Genomic DNA, 21,173 nt, shown 5'->3' with positions numbered 1-21,173 from the left:
AGCGGCTCTTCCTCAACCTCCTCAGACCCCAGGTACAACATGCCCAGGACTGTCTGCAGTTTGCGTACCGGGCAGGTGTTGGTGTGGAAGACGCCATCGTCTACCTGCTACACCAAGCCCACTCGCATCTGGATAAGGGAAATGGCACAGTGAGGATCCTCTTCTTGGACTTCTTGAGTGCCTTCAACACCATCCAGCCCCTATTGCTTCAGGACAAACTGAACAGGATGCAAGTGGACCCCTGCCTGGTCACCTGGATCTCCAGCTACCTCACTGACAGGCCGCAGTATGTCAGGCTGAAGGACATCATGTCTGACACTGTGATTAGCAGCACCGGAGCACCCCAGGGCATGGTGCTGGCCCCTCTTCTCTTCACCCTGTACACCGCGGAGTTCTGCTACAATTCGGAGCTGTGTCACATTCAGAAGTTTGCCGATGACACAGCCATCGTTGGGTGTATCAGTGATGACAGAGAAGAGGAGTATAGGAGCCTGGTGAGGGACTTTGCTGTGTGGTGCAACAGGAACCATCTGCAGCTCAACACCTCGAAGACCAAGGAGCTGGTCATTGACTTTGGGAAGTCCAGACCAAGGTCATGACCAGTTCTGATCGAGGGAGTCGAGGTGGAGGCTGTGGATTCCTACAAGTACCTCAGGCTGTGGCTGGACAGCAAGCTGGACTGGACTTGCAACACCAATCACTTATACAGGAAGGGACAGAGCAGGCTATACTTCCTTAGGAGGCTGCAGTCCTTTAACATCTGCAGGAAACTCTTGTGGATGTTCTATCAGTCTGTGGTCGCCAGTGTCCTGTTTTACACCGTGGTGTGCTGGGGGGTGGGGGGAGCACATCCAAGAAGGACACATCCAGGCTGGACAAACTGATCAGGCGGGCCGGCTCTGTGGTCGGCACGAAGCTGGACTCTCTGGTGACGGTGGCAGAGAAGAGGACTATGGACAAACTACTGAACATCATAGATGATGCCAGTCACCCTCTGCACACCGTCATCAGCAACCAGAGGAGCCTGTTCAGTGACAGAATGCTCCTTCCCAAGTGCAGGACGAATAGACTCAAAAACTCCTTTATCCCTCACGCCATCAGACTGTACAACTCCTCTCTGGGGGGGGGGGGGGGTAACAGGAGGACAGAGGACGGGAAGGAGCAGTAGCCTAGCCTAACAATAAGCAATACCGGACAATGTGCAATATAAAGTGCAATATCTCTCCTGCTGCCCCCCTTTCCCTTTTTTTGCTTTTTTTCCTCCTCTCTCTCCCCTTCCTCTCTTCCCCATATCTTATTCTTTTTATATTTGTATATGTAAATACTTAATTTATTTTAATTTATCTAGAAGTTTTTCTCTATTTCTTTTTTCTGTTTATCTGTAATGATGCTGCTGGAATCTTAATTTCCCTGACGGAACCCGCCCAAAGGGATCAATCAAGTTTTATCTAATCTAATCTAAAAAAAATACCCCAAGTTTTGAATATCCCACGGAGCTCCATTAAATCCATTAATGCCACCTTCTGCTGCAATTCCAGCTGCAAGTCTCTTGGGGTATGTCTCTATTAGCTTAGCACATCTAGCCACTGGGATTTTTGCCCATTCCTCAAGGCAAAACTGCTCCAACTCATTCAAGTTAGATGGGTTGCGTTGGTGTACAGCAATCTTCAAGTTATGCCACAGATTCTCAATTGGATTGAGGTCTGGGCTTTGATTAGGCCATTCCAAGACATTTAAATGTTTCCCTTTAAACCACTCCAGTGTAGCTTTAGCAGTATGTTTAGGGTCATTGTCCTGCTGGAACATGAACCTTCATCCCAGTCTCAAACCTCTGGCTGACTCAAACAGGTTTTCCTCCAGAATTGCCCTGTATTTAGTGCCATCCATCTTTCCTTCAGTCCTGACCAGCTTTCCTGTCCCTGCAGATGAAAAACATCCCCACAGCATGATGCTGCCACCACCATGGTTTACTGTAGGAATGGTGTTCTCAGGGTGTTGGGTTTGCACCACACATGGCATTTCCCATGATGCCCAAAAAGTTCAGTTTTAGTCTCATTTGACCAGTGAATCTTCTTCCATGTGTTTGGGGAGTCTGCCACATGCTGTTGGGCAAACTCCAAATAGGTTTTCTTATTTTTTTTTCTTTAAGCAATTACTTTTTTCTGGTCACTCTTCTATAAAGACCCACTCTGTGGAGTGTACAGCTTAAAGTGGTCCTATGGACAGATACTCCCATCTCCACTGTGGATCTTTGCAGCTCCTTCAGTGTTCTCTTTGGTGTCTTTGTTGCATCTCTGATTAATGCCCTCCTTGCCCGGTCTGTGAGTTTTGGTGGGCGGAGCCTTCTCTTGTCAGGTTTGTAGTGGTGCCATATGCTTTCCATTTTGCTATAATGGATTTAATGGAGCTCCCTGGGATATTCAAAGTTTGGGATATTTTTTATAACCCAACCCTGATCTATACTTCTCCACAACTTTGTCTCTGACCTGTTTGGAGGCTCCTTGGTTTTCATGTTGCTTGCTTAGTAGTGTTGCAGAGTCAGGGTCCTTCCAGAACAGGTTGATTTATACAGACATCATGTGACAGATCATGTGACACTTTGATTGCACACAGGTGGATCTTAATCAACTAATTATGTGACTTATGAAGTGAATTGGTTGGAGCAGCTCTTATTTAGCTCTTGTATCCTTAACTCAGGTGCAATATACTGTATGTATATAGGAATCATTGTATATAAAACCACTTCATTTTGCTTTTACTTAAGTTATTGAACTTATTTAAATTGATTTTATTTTTTGTATTCTTTTTTTTTAAAGACTATTTTATCTTCTATTTTTAGACGTTTGCTTCTTCTTTGATTCAGGAGCTTGGTTGCAAATTTGAATTTCCCTCCGGGGATTAAAAGTAATTCTGATTCTGATTTAGGGGATTCATACGAAAGGGGGTGAATACATATGCACACTCCAGATTTCGGGGGGGGGGGGGTTTCCATCTTAATTATTGTTTGTGTCACAATAAAACAATAATTCGCACCTTTAAAGGAACAGTCCACCGTACTTCCATAATGAAATATGCTCTTATCTGAATTGAGACGAGCTGGATAGTGAATGTTGACCTATCGGCCTCGCCTGTCTCCTTTTATTTTCTTCCTTGTCTCATGTCTTTCTTTCTTTCTTTCTTTCTTTCTTTCTTTCTTTCTTTCTTGTCTTCTTCCTTCCTTCCTTAGTTTTATTGGCCTTCAAACAACAAAACTACAAATTTACAAGGCATGCAAATGCAACAAAACCACGAAAAAAAGTGAAAAAGGAAGATCCAAAAAGGTCGGCACGAACGGGACTGACAGTCCCATGCAAGGCCCCTCCGTACTAAAACATTAAAAATCTCAAAGGACTTAGGCAAAAGAAAAGCACAAGTTAAATCTATTGTTGCCAATGGCAACCACAATTATGACAGAGGCTCCACAAGCAAGGCCTGTCAGTATCAAAAACATTAATTAACTAATCCTTTTACACATTAATAACAAAAACCTTGAAAGAATTTAAACTAAGAAAATTACTAGATGTAGCTAATTTGCATATGAGGTTCCAGAGTTTAGCATCACAGTTGAAAAAAGAGGAGTGAAAAGCAGCGGTTTTACAAAAAGGCGTTTCTAAGTACTTACAGTGTCTTGCAAAAGTATTCATCCCCCTTGGTGTTTGTCCTGTTCTGTCTCATTATAAACTGGAATTAAAATGGATTTTGGGAGGGCTAGCACCATTTGATTTACACAACATGCCTACCACTTTAAAGGAACAGTCCACCGTACTTCCATAATGAAATATGCTCTTATCTGAATTGAGACGAGCTGCTCCATACCTATCCGAGCTTTGCGCGACCTCCCAGTCAGTCAGACGCAGTCAGACGCGCTGTCACTCCTGTTAGCAATGTAGCTAGGCTCAGCATGGCCAATGGTATTTTTTGGGGCTGTAGTTAGATGCGACCAAACTCTTCCGCGTTTTTCCTGTTTACATAGGTTTATATGACCAGTGATATGAAACAAGTTCAGTTACACAAATTGAAACGTGGCGATTTTCTATGCTATGGAAAGTGCGCACTATAATGACAGGCGTACTAACACCTTCTGCGCGCTTCGGCAGCGCATTGATATCTGAGCTCCGTATCAATGCGCTGCCGAAGCGCGCAGAAGGTGTTAGTACGCCTGTCATTATAGTGCGCACTTTCCATAGCATAGAAAATCGCCACGTTTCAATTTGTGTAACTGAACTTGTTTCATATCACTGGTCATATAAACCTATGTAAACAGGAAAAACGCGGAAGAGTTTGGTCGCATCTAACTACAGCCCCAAAAAATACCATTGGCCATGCTGAGCCTAGCTACATTGCTAACAGGAGTGACAGCGCGTCTGACTGCGTCTGACTGACTGGGAGGTCGCGCAAAGCTCGGATAGGTATGGAGCAGCTCGTCTCAATTCAGATAAGAGCATATTTCATTATGGAAGTACGGTGGACTGTTCCTTTAAAGTGGTAGGCATGTTGTGTAAATCAAATGGTGCTAGCCCTCCCAAAATCCATTTTAATTCCAGTTTATAATGAGACAGAACAGGACAAACACCAAGGGGGATGAATACTTTTGCAAGACACTGTAAGTACTTAGAAACGCCTTTTTGTAAAACCGCTGCTTTTCACTCCTCTTTTTTCAACTGTGATGCTAAACTCTGGAACCTCATATGCAAATTAGCTACATCTAGTAATTTTCTTAGTTTAAATTCTTTCAAGGTTTTTGTTATTAATGTGTAAAAGGATTAGTTAATTAATGTTTTTGATACTGACAGGCCTTGCTTGTGGAGCCTCTGTCATAATTGTGGTTGCCATTGGCAACAATAGATTTAACTTGTGCTTTTCTTTTGCCTAAGTCCTTTGAGATTTTTAATGTTTTAGTACGGAGGGGCCTTGCATGGGACTGTCAGTCCCGTTCGTGCCGACCTTTTTGGATCTTCCTTTTTTACTTTTTTTCGTGGTTTTGTTGCATTTGCATGCCTTGTAAATTTGTAGTTTTGTTGTTTGAAGGCCAATAAAACTAAGGAAGGAAGGAAGAAGACAAGAAAGAAAGAAAGAAAGAAAGAAAGAAAGAAAGAAAGAAAGAAAGAAAGAAAGAAAGAAAGAAAGACATGAGACAAGGAAGAAAATAAAAGGAGACAGGCGAGGCCGATAGGTCAACATTCACCATCCAACAAGCCAAACAGTGTTATTTAATTAGGATTTAAATCGATGTATTTGACTGTCTCCAGTAATATAAACAGAAACTGTGAACACAGACAGTTTAATAATTTAATGATTGTACATCGAGGCGATATCGAGTTAAATAGATTGTTTCTGTCGCTACATCAGGTTCTGAGTGTGTAAATATGATGAGTATGAAGAATATTCTACATCCTCGAGAATATGATGGATGATATGAACCCACTGAACACCACACATCCAAGAGCTAAACAAACATAAACTGTCAACACAAATGCAGCATAAGCATGGCTTCCCACACACACACACACACACACACACAGTAATAATTACTGGAAACTAACGTTGTAATGCACATCAAATTAGACCAGAGAGCTTATTACAAAGTCACAATTGCCTCTCCTCTTGCCTGCTTGTATCACAGTACAAGTGAGGCTTTCATACAAGTGGCCAGGCCATTAGGATTGTGGATGCACGCTGGATTATAATGCAGGTGTGTTCACAAAAGCACAGCATACAAAGGAAGAAAAGATCTAACAAAATAAAAACAAGAGAGAAATATGATAGCCCACTTTTGTTTGATTGTTTTTCAATCAAAAATTTGCTGTAGTACAAAGTCTGTTTATTTAAAATATTAATTCTTTTCGAATAGAAATTTCCATACAGGTGACAAATTGTTGTTGTTGTTGTTGTGTGTGTGTGTGTGTGTGTGTGTGTGTGTGTGTGTGTGTGTGTGTGTGTGTGTGTGTTCACTGCTTCAGATGGGTTAAATGCAGAGAGGAAATTTCACAAGTGTGTGATGAATAAAGTTGTGCTTTCTTTCTTTCTTTCTGCCATGGTTTGGCTCCACTTTAGAGGGAAACATCACTACAAATAAATATAAAGCTCTTCTCACTGATCCCTTCTATCTCATGATGAAACATTTCTATCCTGATATCAGTGGTCTCTTCCTCACCCCCCAGGCCTCAAAAGCCTGGGGGGTGCAGAAGAGACCAATTAAACACCTATTTGGGAGATTTTGGAGTGACATCTTGGCGCTCTTCACCACCATCATTAAAAAAAAACAACTGAGTGAATATCTTGTGGAAAAACGGTCTCCCAGAGACCAGAGATGTGCAGAATCTGTGCCAAGACACACTGAAGATGTTCTGATGGTTTGCTGTGACCCAAAACTCAACACATAAGACACTTTATGGTGTTGTGGTGTTTTGTTTTGTTTTTTAAATCTGCTCATTTTTGTCTCTGGAGTCACACCAATACCTGTTAGTGCTGAAATAGCCCACTCAGCTTCAGAGTTTCACTGATTAAGTAAATTATTCCACCCACCTAAGCTACAACAGAATAATAAATACACTCAAGTCAGGGTATGAGTGATAAACAGCAAGATTTCAGCCAGCTGAAATAGACAGATAAAAAGTTTTATAATCCTCCAAAGACTATAAACAAAACGCCCTTTGAGGATGAAAGACGCCCCGGAGCAGCTCTGTCTCACTGTTCTCATTTGAACCGGCTTTTTCACACAAAGCCAATGAATGCAGCAAAGCTGTTAAAGTCTCAATGACACGATACAGAATACTTTCAGAATCTTTCAAGTTTTCAAATCAAGCAAGTTCTTACAAATAAGAAACATTAGAAACTACCACAAGGAGCTACCACAGAAAAAAATATATATTTAATGAGACATCGACAGTATATGGCGGCACGGTGGTGTAGTGGTTAGCGCTGTCGCCTCACAGCAAGAAGGTCCTGGGTTCGAGCCCCGGGGCCGGCGAGGGCCCTTCTATGTGGAGTTTGCATGTCGTCCGCGTGGGTTTCCTCCGGGTGCTCCGGTTTCCCCCACAGTCCAAAGACATGCAGGTTAGGTTAACTGGTGACTCTAAATTGAGCGTAGGTGTGAATGTGAGTGTGAATGGTTGTCTGTGTCTATGTGTCAGCCCTATGATGACCTGGCGACTTGTCCAGGGTGAACCCCGCCTTTCGCCCATAGTCAGCTGGGATAGGCTCCAGCTCGCCTGCGACCCTGTAGAAGGATAAAGCGGCTAGAGATAATGAGATGAGATCTACAGTATATAAGTTGCTTCCAGTATGTAATCAGTTTCCAAGCACCAGGTGGTTGTAGTTTCTGTACTCATCTGTATAAAAACAAAACAATTAGGTGAAGAAATGGGAATTTTCACACTTAATATCAACAAAGTGGGGATTTGTTTAAAAAATCTATTTTTTACATGATTCTGATGACAGTGCTCTGATCTTATCAGGTCCAATAATCAGTGTTTATTCATTCAGTGGAGGGAAGCCATGGCTTAATGGTTAGAGAAGTAACTTTGGGACCAAAAGGTTGCCAGTCTGATTCTCTGGACCAGCAGGAATGGCTGAAGTGCCCTTGAGCAAGGCAACTGACCCCCAACTGCTCCCCAGACTGCTCTGGGTGTGTTGTATGTCACTCTGAATAAGAGTGTCTGCTAAATGCCTGTAATGTAATGTAATGTGTTTCTATACTGTATGGGGCCTAATCCCAATGCTACCTAATATGGTCAATCTGTCCTGTTGTCATTTATATGCCCTTAGTTTCCCTTTTTGCAAAGTATTGCATATGCTTTATACATTAACCAGTGTATCTCTCAGCCTTTTCTTGTTTTCCATCCATCCATCCATCCATCCATCCATCCATCCATCCATTATCTGTAACCGTTTATCCTGTGCAGGGTCACAGGTGATCTGGAATCTATCCCATCTGACTATGGGCAAGAGGTGGGGTACACCCTGGATAAGTCGCCAGATCATCACAGGGCTGACACATACAGTTAGGTCCATATATATTTGGACACTGACACAAATTTTGTTTTTTTTACCTGTTTACTGAAACATATTCAAGTTATAGTTATATAATGGACATGGACATAAAGTCCAGACTTTCAGCTTTCATTTGAGGGTATCCACATTAAAATTGGATGAAGGGTTTAGGAGTTTCAACTCCTTAACCTGTGCCACCCTGTTTTTAACGGGACCAAAAGTAATTGGACAATTGACTCAAAGGCTATTTCATGGGCAGGTGTGGGCAATTCCTTCGTTATGTCATTCTCAATTAAGCAGATAAAAGGCCTGGAGTTGATTTGAGGTGTGGTGCTTGCATTTGGAAGATTTTGCTGTGAAGAAAACATGCGGTCAAAGGAGCTCTCCATGCAGGTGAAACAAGCTATCCTTAAGCTGCGAAAACAGAAAAAAAAAACCATCTGAGACATTGCTACAATATTAGGAGTGGCAAAATCTACAGTTTGGTACATCCTGAGAAAGAAAGAAAGCACTGGTGAACTCATCAGTGCAAAAAGACCTGGATGCCCACAGAAGACAACAGTGGTGGATGATCACATAATAATTTCCATGGTGAAGAGAAACCCCTTCACAACAGCCAACCAAGTGAACAACACTCTCCAGGAGGTAGGCGTGTCAATATCCAAATCTACCATAAAGAGAAGACTGCATGAAAGTAAATACAGAGGGTTCACTGCACAGTGCAAGCCACTCATAAGCCTCAAGAATAAAAAGGCTAGATTGGACTTTGCTAAAAAACATCTAAAAAAGCCAGCACAGTTCTGGAAGAACATTCTTTGGACAGATGAAACCAAGATCAACCTCTGCCAGAATGATGGCAAGAAAAAAGTATGGCGAAGACGTGGTACAGCTCATGATCTAAAGCATACCACATCATCTGTAAAACACGGCGGAGGCAGTGTGATGGCTTGGGCATGCATGGCTGCCAGTGGCACTGGGTCACTAGTGTTTATTGATGATGTGACACAGGACAGAAGCAGCCGGATGAATTCTGAGGTATTCAGAGACATACTGTGTGCTCAAATCCAGCCAAATGCAGCCAAACTGATTGGTCGGCGTTTCATAATACAGATGGACAATGACCCAAAACATAAAGCCAAAGCAACCCAGGAGTTTATTAAAGCAAAGAAGTGGAATATTCTTGAATGGCCAAGTCAGTCACCTGATCTCAACCCAATTGAGCAGCATTTCACTTGTTAAAGACTAAACTTCAGACAGAAAGGCCCACAAACAAACAGCAACTGAAAACCGCTGCAGTAAAGGCCTGACAGAGCATTAAAAAGGAGGAAACACAGCGTCTGGTGATGTCCATGAGTTCAAGACTTCAGGCAATCATTGCCAACAAAGGGTTTTCAACCAAGTATTAGAAATGAACATTTTATTTACAATTATTTAATTTGTCCAATTACTTTTGAGCCCCTGAAATGAAGGGATTGTGTTTAAAAATGCTTTAGTTCCTCACGTTTTTATGCAATCATTTTGTTCAACCCACTGAATTAAAGCTGAAAGTCTGAACTTCAACTGCATCTGAATTGTTTTGTTCAAAATTCATTGTGGTAATGTACAGAACCAAAATTAGAAAAATGTTGTCTCTGTCCAAATATTTATGGACCTAACTGTAGAGACACACAACAATTCACACTCACGGTCAATTTAGAGGCACCAGTTAACCTAACCTGCATGTCTTTGGACCGTGGGGGAAACCAGAGGAAACCCATACAGACACGGGGAGAACATGCAAACTCCGCACAGAAAGGCCCTCGCCGGCCACGGGGCTCGAACCCAGAACCTTCGTGCTGTGAGGTGACAGCGCTAACCACTACGCCACCATGCCGCCCCTTTTCTTGTTTTGCATTTCTATTATTATTTAGTGCTCTCTGGTTTTGTTCCTTATCTGACCCTCTTTTTTAGTATGAAAAAAGGCTTGCTCTTTTTTCATCTGTCTGTGTTTTGACCACATCCATGGACATTTTTGGATTCCTCATAATAAACATGTTGATCTCCCTGATTTGCACACTGTGTCTCCATGCAACAGCTGCATATTACAAATTCGCACATGTTGCCACATGTCTATATGGCCAGACTCATTTTCCTAGATTCATGCAGAACTCCAAGTAGCTTTCCCTTGTTGTTGTTGTTGTTGTTGTGGGTGTTCCAGCAGTTCATCGCTGTTGCTTTTGCTCAACATTGTACTTGCCATACAGGTCAGTTCACTACAAAATGTTTTTTGGTTGTTGTTAGTGGTGGTTTTTTTTAATTATTTTGTTTTGTTTTGTCTGGAGGTGGTTCAATATTTCCTGCTGACAGAAATATCAGGGATGATACGGTGTGCACTTGAAGTGCACACATAAGTGTGATGCAGTGTTGAGCACAACTTATGGACAACTGAAATTACTGATGATTGGAGGGCAGAAAATAACCATACAGCCTAACATCCTTTAGTGTCCTAAAACTGACTGAAGTGCTTCAACTATAACAGAAGTCCTCAGTATGCGGGAATTTTTATAATACCCTAGATAAAATTCTAAAAATAAAAAGAGAAAAGCCCACTTAAGACATGTACTTATGCTTGGTAATTGGGAGTAAATTCTGATAAAGTAACTTGAGAAGATTATCTTAGTGGTTTTACTAATCCCTATTTAATCAAAATACACATTGAGTGAGTATTACAGAAAGTATTATCCTTTTTTTTCATGGTAAAAATCAGATCTGTTTGTTGTAACAAAGTTCTGGATTTCCCAGAGGAACAGGATGGGACTGAGCTGGGACGGTGTTTCCTGAAAACCTTCTGCTCCAGACAGGCTGCAAAAGCATGAGCCAAAAACAGGACTGTGGGTGCCACTGGCAGTGAAAAGAGACCAGAAATTTGGGAACATTTTCAAACAAAGCAGAAATCCTACATGTCACACTGCATATGTAGATAATTTAATGTGACCAGAGTCCTATTAAGCAGCTATATGTGTTCTACTTATTAGTATTAAACAATTTAGTAAATAAAAGCACCAAACTCAGTTTCCTAATACACCACTACTGTTATGTTGGAATCTTGTCATCAAACCCATGTCTTCAAGTACTGTGATTTTTTTTGTCATATTGCCAACCTCTATTGTGTTCCCTAAGGAACAAAACACCACCACCACCACCACCATCACCACCACCCGTGTTTTATCAGAAACAAATACAAAACAGTTTCTAGCATGGTGGGCAACGACTGTGCTGTCCAAGGTGCTGAATTAAAGGACCATCATAACAGAGAGAGAGAGAGAGATTAAATCAGATACTCACTCTCTCTCTCTCTCTCTCTCTCGTGAAATCATCTCACCTCGTCTCTTCGGATGTTAAATCTCAGTTTGTTCAATTTAACGCTACTTGCACAGGGCACTTGAGCAGCTTTTATCCTACACAAAACTGTGTTCAATTAACTCTTGATTCGCCTACAGCTTTACCAGATCAGTCAGATGCTGCGGGGTTGTTGGTTTTTTTCCCCCTCAAACTCAATCGTGATGACACAAAATACCAAAATAACACCAGTTTTTTTTTTCTTTTTAATAATCCTCCACAGTGTTCAGTGAAAATGGAGACTCGTGAACACTGCTAGAATGAAGCCAGCACTACAGATGGCATTTACACAGTGCACAGGTGTATAATTTCAGCAAGCATACAGTAATTCCCTGCGAGCGCGTGCAAACCTCACCTGGATGCGCGCTAAAGGACACGTCAGAACCGTAAACCGCGCGTCCCCGACTGTTCTGACATCATCCAGTCTCTAGTACAATGGTATGCGGTCTTGACTGGAACCTCACAGTGAAACCTCCAGTAAAGTCTGCAGGGCTGGATTCATTCATACAGAGTCCAGTTGGACTGCTATTGAACACTGTGGCTCTCCAGAGTGGGAGAAGCAGAGGGGCATCCCTAACTTTCAGCAGGAATCTTCCACACAGCACTGGGGCAGGATTCATCCCCAAACCCACCCACGCACACAAAGTCAAAGATTAGGGCTGGACTGATACTAAAGCTGGAAAACCAACATACCTGGAAAAAAGAAAAGAAGAAGAAGAAGAAGAAGACAGTAAATAGGTGCATCAGTACCTCGGAATGAGACTTTGGCGAGTCGGTCTGCTTTCCCTGGAAGACCCGAAACCGATTTCAGATACACCACCAGAGCCATGGAGCTTAGAAATACAAATCACGGACACCACAAGCGAAAGAAATTCCCCCAAAGTCCAGCTCACTTATAGTGTAAACGCGCCATAGACAATACGGACCTGTTCCGAAAATAGGAATTGTCTTTGTGCCAAGCGACAAAACGTCAACGTCAGGAGTATTTTCTGACTTTTAATAAGATCCGTAAACAGTTAAAGTGGATTTCATGTGTGCCTTGATGTGGTCAGAGCTACACACTCACTCCCAGCTTTCCGCCCCTTTAGAGCCCGATGTGCGCCAGTGATGAGGGATTCGAGCACGAACCGGTTCTTTAGAAACAACTCTTTCAAGCGAGTCGAATAAATCGATTCTCTAATACACGCGAGCGCGAAAGGTTTAGAGTCTATCTATCTATCTTGCCAATATTTGCTCACCCATCCAAATTATCAGAATCAGGTGTTCCAATCACTTCCATGGCCACAGGTGTATAAAATCAAGCACCTAGGCATGCAGACTGTTTTTACAGTTTGGAGCTGGCCCCTTCCTCTTCCAACATGACTGTGCACCAGTGCACAAAGCAAGGTCCATAAAGACATGGATGCAGAGCATTTTTTAAGGATTTTCCACTAGGAGACCAACTGGTCTGGGCAATACAATCACAGGCCCCAGAGTCCATGCGGCTGCACCGCTGCGGCATATTCTGTGATGCAAAGTGGTTCACCAGTCACCATACAGACAAACACACTACAGTGACTACACAGCTATCAAGAGCAATTACCAAGCACAAATGTTATGTCAAAGACACTCAAAGTTACACAGTAATGACATCGGATTCTGACATCAGCCATCTCAGTAACCAAATTTTAGTTTTGTTTTGCTTAACCAACATGATCTTGTGTGTATATCTTATAACATAGATCTTCGTTTTCCTTGTTAAATGTATACTTACATGGTACTTGGTTAATTAATTGCAACTGATTGAACCAAATGATAAGACATAACTTGATTTAAAATTTGGTCTCCCAGTGAAGCTGGTTTGGCATTGACTAGGAGACCAAATCTGGCCACTGGGAGACCATTTGGTCTCCCAGTAACTATGTTAAAAAATGCTCTGCATGGATGACAGAGTCTGGTGTGGATGAACTTGACTGGCCTGCACAGAGTCCTGACCTCAACCCGATAGAACACCTTTGGGATGAATTAGAGCGGAGACTGAGAGCCAGGCCTTCTCGTCCAACATCAGTGTGTGACCTCACAAATGCGCTTCTGGAAGAATGGTCAAAAATTCCCATAAACACACTCCTAAATCTTGTGGACAGCCTTCCCAGAAGAGTTGAAGCTGTTCTAGCTGCAAAGGGTGGACCGACGTCATATTGAACCCTATGGATTAGGAATGGGATGTCACTTAAGCTCATATGTGAGTCAAGGCAGGTGAGCAAATACTTTTGGCAATATAGTCTATCTATCTATCTATCTATCTATCTATCTATCTATCTATCTATCTATCTATCTATCTATCTATCACTCATTTCAAAAGTTTGACTGCAAGGTCAAATACTATCATATGTTATTTATGATTCTGTATATCATTAAAAGTTACTACATTAGTTGGAACATTATCATATTTAATACAGTACTGTGCAAAAGTCTTAAATATGATAATGTTTTTTTCCATACAACTTTGTTATAGAGGGAGGCACGGTGGTGTAGTGGTTAGCGCTGTCGCCTCACAGCAAGAAGGTCCGGGTTCGAGCCCCGTGGCCGGCGAGGGCCTTTCTGTGTGGAGTTTGCATGTTCTCCCCGTGTCCGCGTGGGTTTCCTCCGGGTGCTCCGGTTTCCCCCACAGTCCAAAGACATGCAGGTTAGGTTAACTGGTGACTCTAAATTGAGCGTAGGTGTGAATGTGAGTGTGAATGGTTGTCTGTGTCTATGTGTCAGCCCTGTGATGACCTGGCGACTTGTCCAGGGTGTACCCCGCCTTTCGCCCGTAGTCAGCTGGGATAGGCTCCAGCTTGCCTGCGACCCTGTAGAACAGGATAAAGCGGCTAGAGATAATGAGATGAGAACTTTGTTATAGATTTCTATTTTATGACTTCTACAGCACAAAATTAAATGTTACAGATAAAAAAAGTTTGTATCTGAGCAGCATATTCCACAAGAGAGCACTTCAGATTAAAGCTATTGATGAATTTATCTCCACGTGGCCCTAAATTCTCCGCTATTTTTTTTCCTGCTTCACCATGACCCAATTCAAAATACTACGTCATGCATCCCGTGGTGGGCTTTCCCCATTCGTGCAAGGCATTGCAGGATACAAATTTGAAACAGGAGAGAAAAATGGAGGACATGAGTGTGCGAATGAAACGTGAAAGACCGACTACAGTAATGGAAAGAAAGTGAGAAAAAAAGACGTTATGTTATATACGAAGGAAAGGAAACGCAGGACCAAACTAATAAATATCGGCACTCAGCGAGCACCTCGGTGTGATCAGCTGTTCATTTAGCGACAGAATGATGGAACTGTCAGTGCACGCTCAAAGGGAAACCTGTAGATGGCAGTAATGCAACACTGTGGATGCCAGCTGCTGTAAAACCCAAAAGAAGAAAAAGAAGAAGGTAAACCTGCGCATGCGCACACGGACCTCCTCTGTCTGCTTGACTGCGCGAAGCAAGCAGTCATGCACATTATTTGCTTTAATCCTCTCAAATTAAATAACTTCCCAGCCACAGAATGGCCTGACATTTTGTGAGATATTACAGAAATAAACAGATATCACAATCACCACATTTCAGATGGAACTAAATTTCACTGATTTTATGAAATCGAAAGGCCGTCTAGCTTTAAAAAAGAAAACATAATGAAGGCTACTGGCACAAAATTTTGGTGTAAAATGAAGAAGTGAGTGTGACAGTCAAAGTGCCCAGAAGAACTGTGGCTGGTTCTGTAAGATCTCATCTCATCTCATTATCTCTAGCCGCTTTATCCTGTTCTACAGGGTCGCAGGCAAGCTGGAGCCTATCCCAGCTGACTATGGGCAAAAGGCAGGGTACACCCTGGACAAGTCGCCAGGTCATATATTGTAGATGCCATCAAAAAAGCCTCTGAAGACACAATTCCATCAGTGAAAAATTTAAAAATTGATAAACCATGGGTAAACCCAGAATACCAACAGCTGCTGCAGCAACGGCAAGAAGAGAAAGATCCCATCAAGAAAAGAACCCTTGGAGATCATATTAAGAAATTACGTATTCGGCTTAAAAATGCCTATTTTAAAAACAAGGCTGAAAAGATCAACTTAGCAAGCGAGAATCGTAATGTTGAGGAAGAATTTCGTCTCATGAAACTGCACTCACTAGAACGTTCCAATAAAATACTAATACCGCTGAACAAACTAGAAGAGCATTTCTCAGAACACTTCGGCCTGCGAACTTATGAGCCACAACCAGAATTGGAACTTCCAGAAGAATACCTGTATCTACTACCCCCGGAGGATCTTCCCGAAGTAGATGTATCAGTTCCAGGCAGAGAAGAAATCAAAATCGAGATAAAGAGACTCAAGAATAGCAAATGCATGGGAACAGATAAAATCAATGACGAACATCTGAAGTATGCTGCCTCAGAACACCTCCTAACATACCTTGTAGTTTTAATGAATCTGGTATGGACATGCCTACAGGTACCTACTCGATGGCTTATAGCAAGCATCACCTGCCTTTACAAACAAGGATTGCGATCATGTGCAGAGAACTACAGGGGTTTTAGTATAATTGCAACTTTATCAAAGATTATATCCGCAATAATCGTTGACAGATTACGCGATGCCTATGAACATACCGTATCCTATTACCATCACAGTTTGGCTTTCATGCTAACAGATCGACCAATGATGCAATCTTTATACTACGTCATGTTCTCGATAAATCCCGCAGATCCAAGACCCCGTTGTTTGTAGCTTTCATTGATTTGAAAGCCGCCTATGACTGGATTCCGCGCGATGCCCTCCTGAAGTGCCTCGAGATGAGACTCAAGTGCCCTCTGATAATAGCAGTCCTTAGAGCCCTATATTCAAACACCAAGGCTTTTATTAAAGGTTCAACAAGGCTTTTTAATACTATGGTTGGATGCAGACAAGGCGCAATGGAATCTCCAACCCTATTCAATGTCTATATGGACTTTGTTGTTAGGATAGCTCGCCATGAAATACTAAAGCTATACCCAGATACAGGATTTAAAATACAGTACTGTATCCCTAACGAGGTTTCCCTCAGACAGCTCCGAAAAAATGCTAGCGCAAGAGGAGAGAGAAGAATAACAGAGCTCTTGTATGCAGACGATCAAGCCATTTTTGCCGAGTCTATGGAGGAACTGCAAACCATCTTGCAAATCTATGATCAGACATTCTCCCGTTTTGGGCTCCAGTTGTCTTACTCGAAAACTGAAACGATGGCATTCAACGTTGGAGAAGACATCCAGAACAAAATGTCCCTTGTACAGATTAATGGCAACAAACTGAAAAACGTGAGGAGCTCTCGATATCTTGGCCACACAATCACAAATACCAACGAGAACCAGAAACCTCTGGTCATGAATATTGGTTCTGCATTTGAAAAGTGGAGCGAGCTGAAACATGTGCTCACTGATAGTCACATACAGATGCCGATCAGAGTTATGTTCCTAAATGCCTGTGTGAGGTCTCGACTTCTATATAGCGTAGAGACATGGCAACTGTCAGACACAGAACAGAGAAAAATCGATGTTATTTGGCATGGATTCCTGAGGAAAATGGTAAAGGGCGGTTATAGGAGAATGAAAGACGAGAGAGAAGAGAGAGATGAGGATGAGGAAGATCTGGGTGATGGAGACCAGGATTGGCGGTTTAAATACTCTAATGAAGATCTACGCCATATTACTAAAACCAAGCCAATATCGGAATTTTGTCTGAACAGGCATTTGGGATATTTAGCCCATATCTGCAGAATGGGAAATGATGACATTAGGAAACAAACATTACTTGATGAACGCAATTATAAACGGACTGCCATAGAAAGGACATTAGGGATAGATACCGTAAATCCTCTAATATAGGCCGGGGCCTTTATTTCACTCAAGTGCATCTTGGTCCAGGCCATTATTGGAAGGAGGCCAGAATTAGAGGCAGGCCTCTATTTCTATTTGAGCAAAACAGACTACCAGTGGAATGAATAAAAACGAGATTTTGTGTCTATTTGAACCTATAAAATAGGTTGATGCTTGGTTGCCTGGTTACCACCAGACCTACCGGTAATCACAATCAGGGGCGCCTGCAGGGTTGAACTGTAAGGTACGCACTAGCGGTGTAATCCCCCCCCCCCAAAAAAAAAAAAAAACGCTTGCGTGCTGCAGTTTCTATGAAGAGTCGATCTATAGGCTTATACACAAAACAACGATAGAACTTTAACTTGAAATTGAACAATAGCCTTCCATGAACACAGGCTGATATTTGAACAACATATGTGAACTACACACGACAATAAACAATAAACTCTTTATAGCCTCGATTAGAATCTAGTGAACTTGCTCAGCACTACCGCACGCACGACTCTGACACACACTGTAGCGCAACGTGGGGTACAGAGACTCGCTGAAAAACTCCTCGGGTATTTTTCTGAGTTTACCGAAAATCAGAGTAGAAGGAGCCACCCACCCTCTGTCTGGTTTGAAGCGGTTCTGTAGGACATTGAGCTTTACAGAGTCCGGTGCACATTTTAAGGCATCTGGTTGAAGTTTACCTATGTCTGATAAATCTGATGTCAGTGATAGCGGGCTGACTCGTGGCTCATTAGTAAAGCTATCTGATGGCTCATTTGTCAGCAAGGTGGAGCAACCATCTACTTCTGATCATGGGGAGATGTAGGTGTTCTTATATGAAATTCACTGGATGTATGGCTAGTTTCAAACTCAGAGGTAGATGAAGGCAATTCCCTCAAAGGAACTGAGCTAGCATCCAGCTGCAGCGTACTGCTGCTCGGTTGCAGAGGAGTGGAAGCTGCCGGTGCCGTGTTACTAGCTGATACTGGAGAGGACTGGCAAGCAGATGACACCCCTGGATCACTGCTTTTGGACTTTTTCGTAAAAGTCTGAAACAAGCTCGTTTGTTTCAGGGTTCGTTTACTCATTTTTGACTCGCTTCTCAATAAATTCTCGCACAAGCTCTGACTACTGACGATTGTCTGTCTCCGTTTCTCAAAACTGGAGAGAATCTCAGTGGTGCAAGAAAAGTATATCTGCATTGACCAATGAGCTTTCTTGGTCACGCACACCCCGCCCACTCCTGAAGCACACAAATGCGCCGGCACACACACGTGTCTCTCTCTCTCTCTCTCTCTCTCTCTCTCTTCTCAAATTATGTTGCATTGCCAAAGCATTCAGGTAACAATTATAATTAAAAAAAATATATCTCTCTCCCCAAGGTACGCCTAGTGCGTACGGCCATACGCCTGGCGGCGCCACTGATCACAATTGTCTTTCAGATCGGAACGATTGTGTAAGGCCACTATGATCTCAGAAACATCGTTGGTTATAGCCCCGGCCTGTATTAGAGTCCGGCCATTATTTACCTCCTCCGACAGCGAGACCGGCCAATATTAGAGTCCCGGCCAGTAATGGAATACAGGCCAGTATTAGAGGATTTACGGTAAGCAACAACTCAGAAGAAAAATGATGATAAAGGAAGACTTCTTGTGTTTCCTGGAATCCAGGCGCACACCCTTAAGGGGTTAACCCCTACATACAGGGAAGCGGAAGTCATCGCAGGGCTGACACATAGACACAGACAACCATTCACACTCACATTCACACCTACGGTCAATTTAGAGTCACCAGTTAACCTAACCTGCATGTCTTTGGACTGTGGGGGAAACCGGAGCACCCGGAGGAAACCCATGCGGAGAACATGCAAACTCCACACAGAAAGGCCCTCGCCGGCCACGGGGCTCGAACCCGGACCTTCTTGCTGTGAGATGACAGCGCTAACTACTACACCACCGTGCTGCCGGACCTGAGACTACTATTTTTTTTTTTAAAGCAAAGAGAATTTCATCTCACACCAAATATTGACTTTGTTTCATTTATTATGGCTCATTGATTACTGTTTATAGTCTCATCTCATTATCTCTAGCCGCTTTATCCTCTTCTACAGGGTCGCAGGCAAGCTGGAGCCTATCCCAGCTGACTACAGGCGAAAGGCGGGGTTCACCCTGGACAAGTCGCCAGGTCATCACAGGGCTGATACATAGACACAGACAACCATTCACACTCACATTCACACCTACGGTCAATTTAGAGTCACCAGTTAACCTAACCTGCATGTCTTTGGACTGTGGGGGAAACCGGAGCACCCGGAGGAAACCCACGCGGACACGGGGAGAACATGCAAACTCCACACAGAAAGGCCCTCGCCGGCCACGGGGCTCGAACCCGGACCTTCTTGCTGTGAGGCCACAGCGCTAACCACTACACCACCGTGCCGCCGGACCTGAGACTACTATTTTTTTTTAAAGCAAAGAGAATTTCGTCTCACACCAAATATTGACTTTGTTTCATTTATTATGGCTCACTGATTACTGTTTATAGTATTTTTTTAATATTGAAACACTTCATTTCATTATTTTTAAGCCATTTTTGGTCTACAGCATTTCTTTACATGTGCCTAAGACTTTTGTACAGAACTGTATATGTCAGTTATTGTTAAGATTACAATTCCAGCATAACATCTCTGGTGCTCGGATGAATGAGTTCGATTCATTTAAACGTGTCGTTTAAAGGAGTCGACTCATTAAAGCGAGTCGTTTCGAGCTGCGCTGCTTGTGGTTCGGTAGAAACACAGGAGCGCCAACAGGGGGCAGCATTTTAAAGCCAGTTCAAGAAACGTGCTTCTACCACACCATCATTACAGCAGGGGTTTGTGGAGGTGAGTTTCAGACACACAAAATGACCAAATTTGTAAGAATAGGCTTCGTGTAAAAATATATTCTCACTCAAATAGCCAGGGTTCGGCACCATGATGTTGGAAATAAATGCCAGGCCCTGCTCACTGCCAGGAAACAGAGTGACCAGTTACTCTCTGGATGAGTTAAACAGGTGAATTAAATTAAATAATAAAATAATTTTCTAAAATAGTAGGCACATACAGAACCTGTGGTATTCCACAATGTTTATGACATGCAATTGCTGCACATTGTGCCTCAATAACACCTGTATAATAGAAGTAGCTTGTACTAATAGATAAAACAGCCTTGACATTGTATATAAATGAACAGTAGAGGGTCACATGAACACCTCAGTGGTTACCAGGCAACTCAGTGTTTCCGCTTTAACGTGTGCGTGTGGTGCTCAGTGTGTGGTGTTGGAGATCCGACTGTGAGATCTTGCTTCTCTCTAAATTGTGTGTGTTTACCAGAACATAGCAGCGTTGACTTCCAGAAACAGCACTCTTATCACACACAACAAAGCGACCTGCAGCCCATCACCTCTGATACCAGGTTAGGGTAACTGATCATATGATTACATAAAGGTACATGATGTTACATGGAACATTAAACATGCGTAAAGGTGACCTGTGGGGTTTGACACTTGTCTTTAGCACTTAAGGCAAATAAGAAGGCTTGGATGTATCATCACTGCTTCAAGGAAAACTCCACCATGAATGACTCATATATCAGTATCAGTATTTACAATCGATATGTGATCCTGTGATTTTATGATTACATTCTAAATCAACCATTTTTGTATGTTTGTTTAAACTTCTTTCATTAACGTTTACCTGTTTTCACTTTGGTTTCCTATATTAACAGTTAACAATGCCATTTAATCCTCAAACATCGTGGCACCTGTAAGAATTCAGCTCTAGGCTACCTAAAGAGAGCCTCTTCAGGCTAAGAACATCTTTAATTACCTCTTAAGATCCATCGTTAAGCTAACA

The 21,173-nt window shown here is 42.6% G+C and overlaps 1 protein-coding gene across 2 annotated transcripts in view; it reads right to left on the bottom strand.

Annotated features, from left to right (window-relative positions):
* The window catches only part of otofa (otoferlin a), a 238,015-nt gene extending 225,580 nt beyond the window's left edge, over positions 1-12,435 (bottom strand). For both annotated transcript variants that reach the window (XM_060917975.1, XM_060917976.1), the window contains exon 1: positions 12,160-12,435. In XM_060917975.1, coding sequence (XP_060773958.1) covers positions 12,160-12,238 — 79 coding nt within the window. In that variant the 5' untranslated portion in view covers positions 12,239-12,435. The remainder of the gene's footprint in view (positions 1-12,159) is intronic.
* Between the last annotated feature and the right edge of the window lie 8,738 nt (positions 12,436-21,173).

Source organism: Neoarius graeffei, chromosome 3 (genome assembly GCF_027579695.1).
Source record: "Neoarius graeffei isolate fNeoGra1 chromosome 3, fNeoGra1.pri, whole genome shotgun sequence".
Taxonomy (NCBI): Eukaryota; Metazoa; Chordata; class Actinopteri; order Siluriformes; family Ariidae; genus Neoarius; species Neoarius graeffei.
The sequence above is the reverse complement of the archived record's forward strand: the minus strand, read 5'-3'. Positions and strand labels throughout refer to the sequence as shown.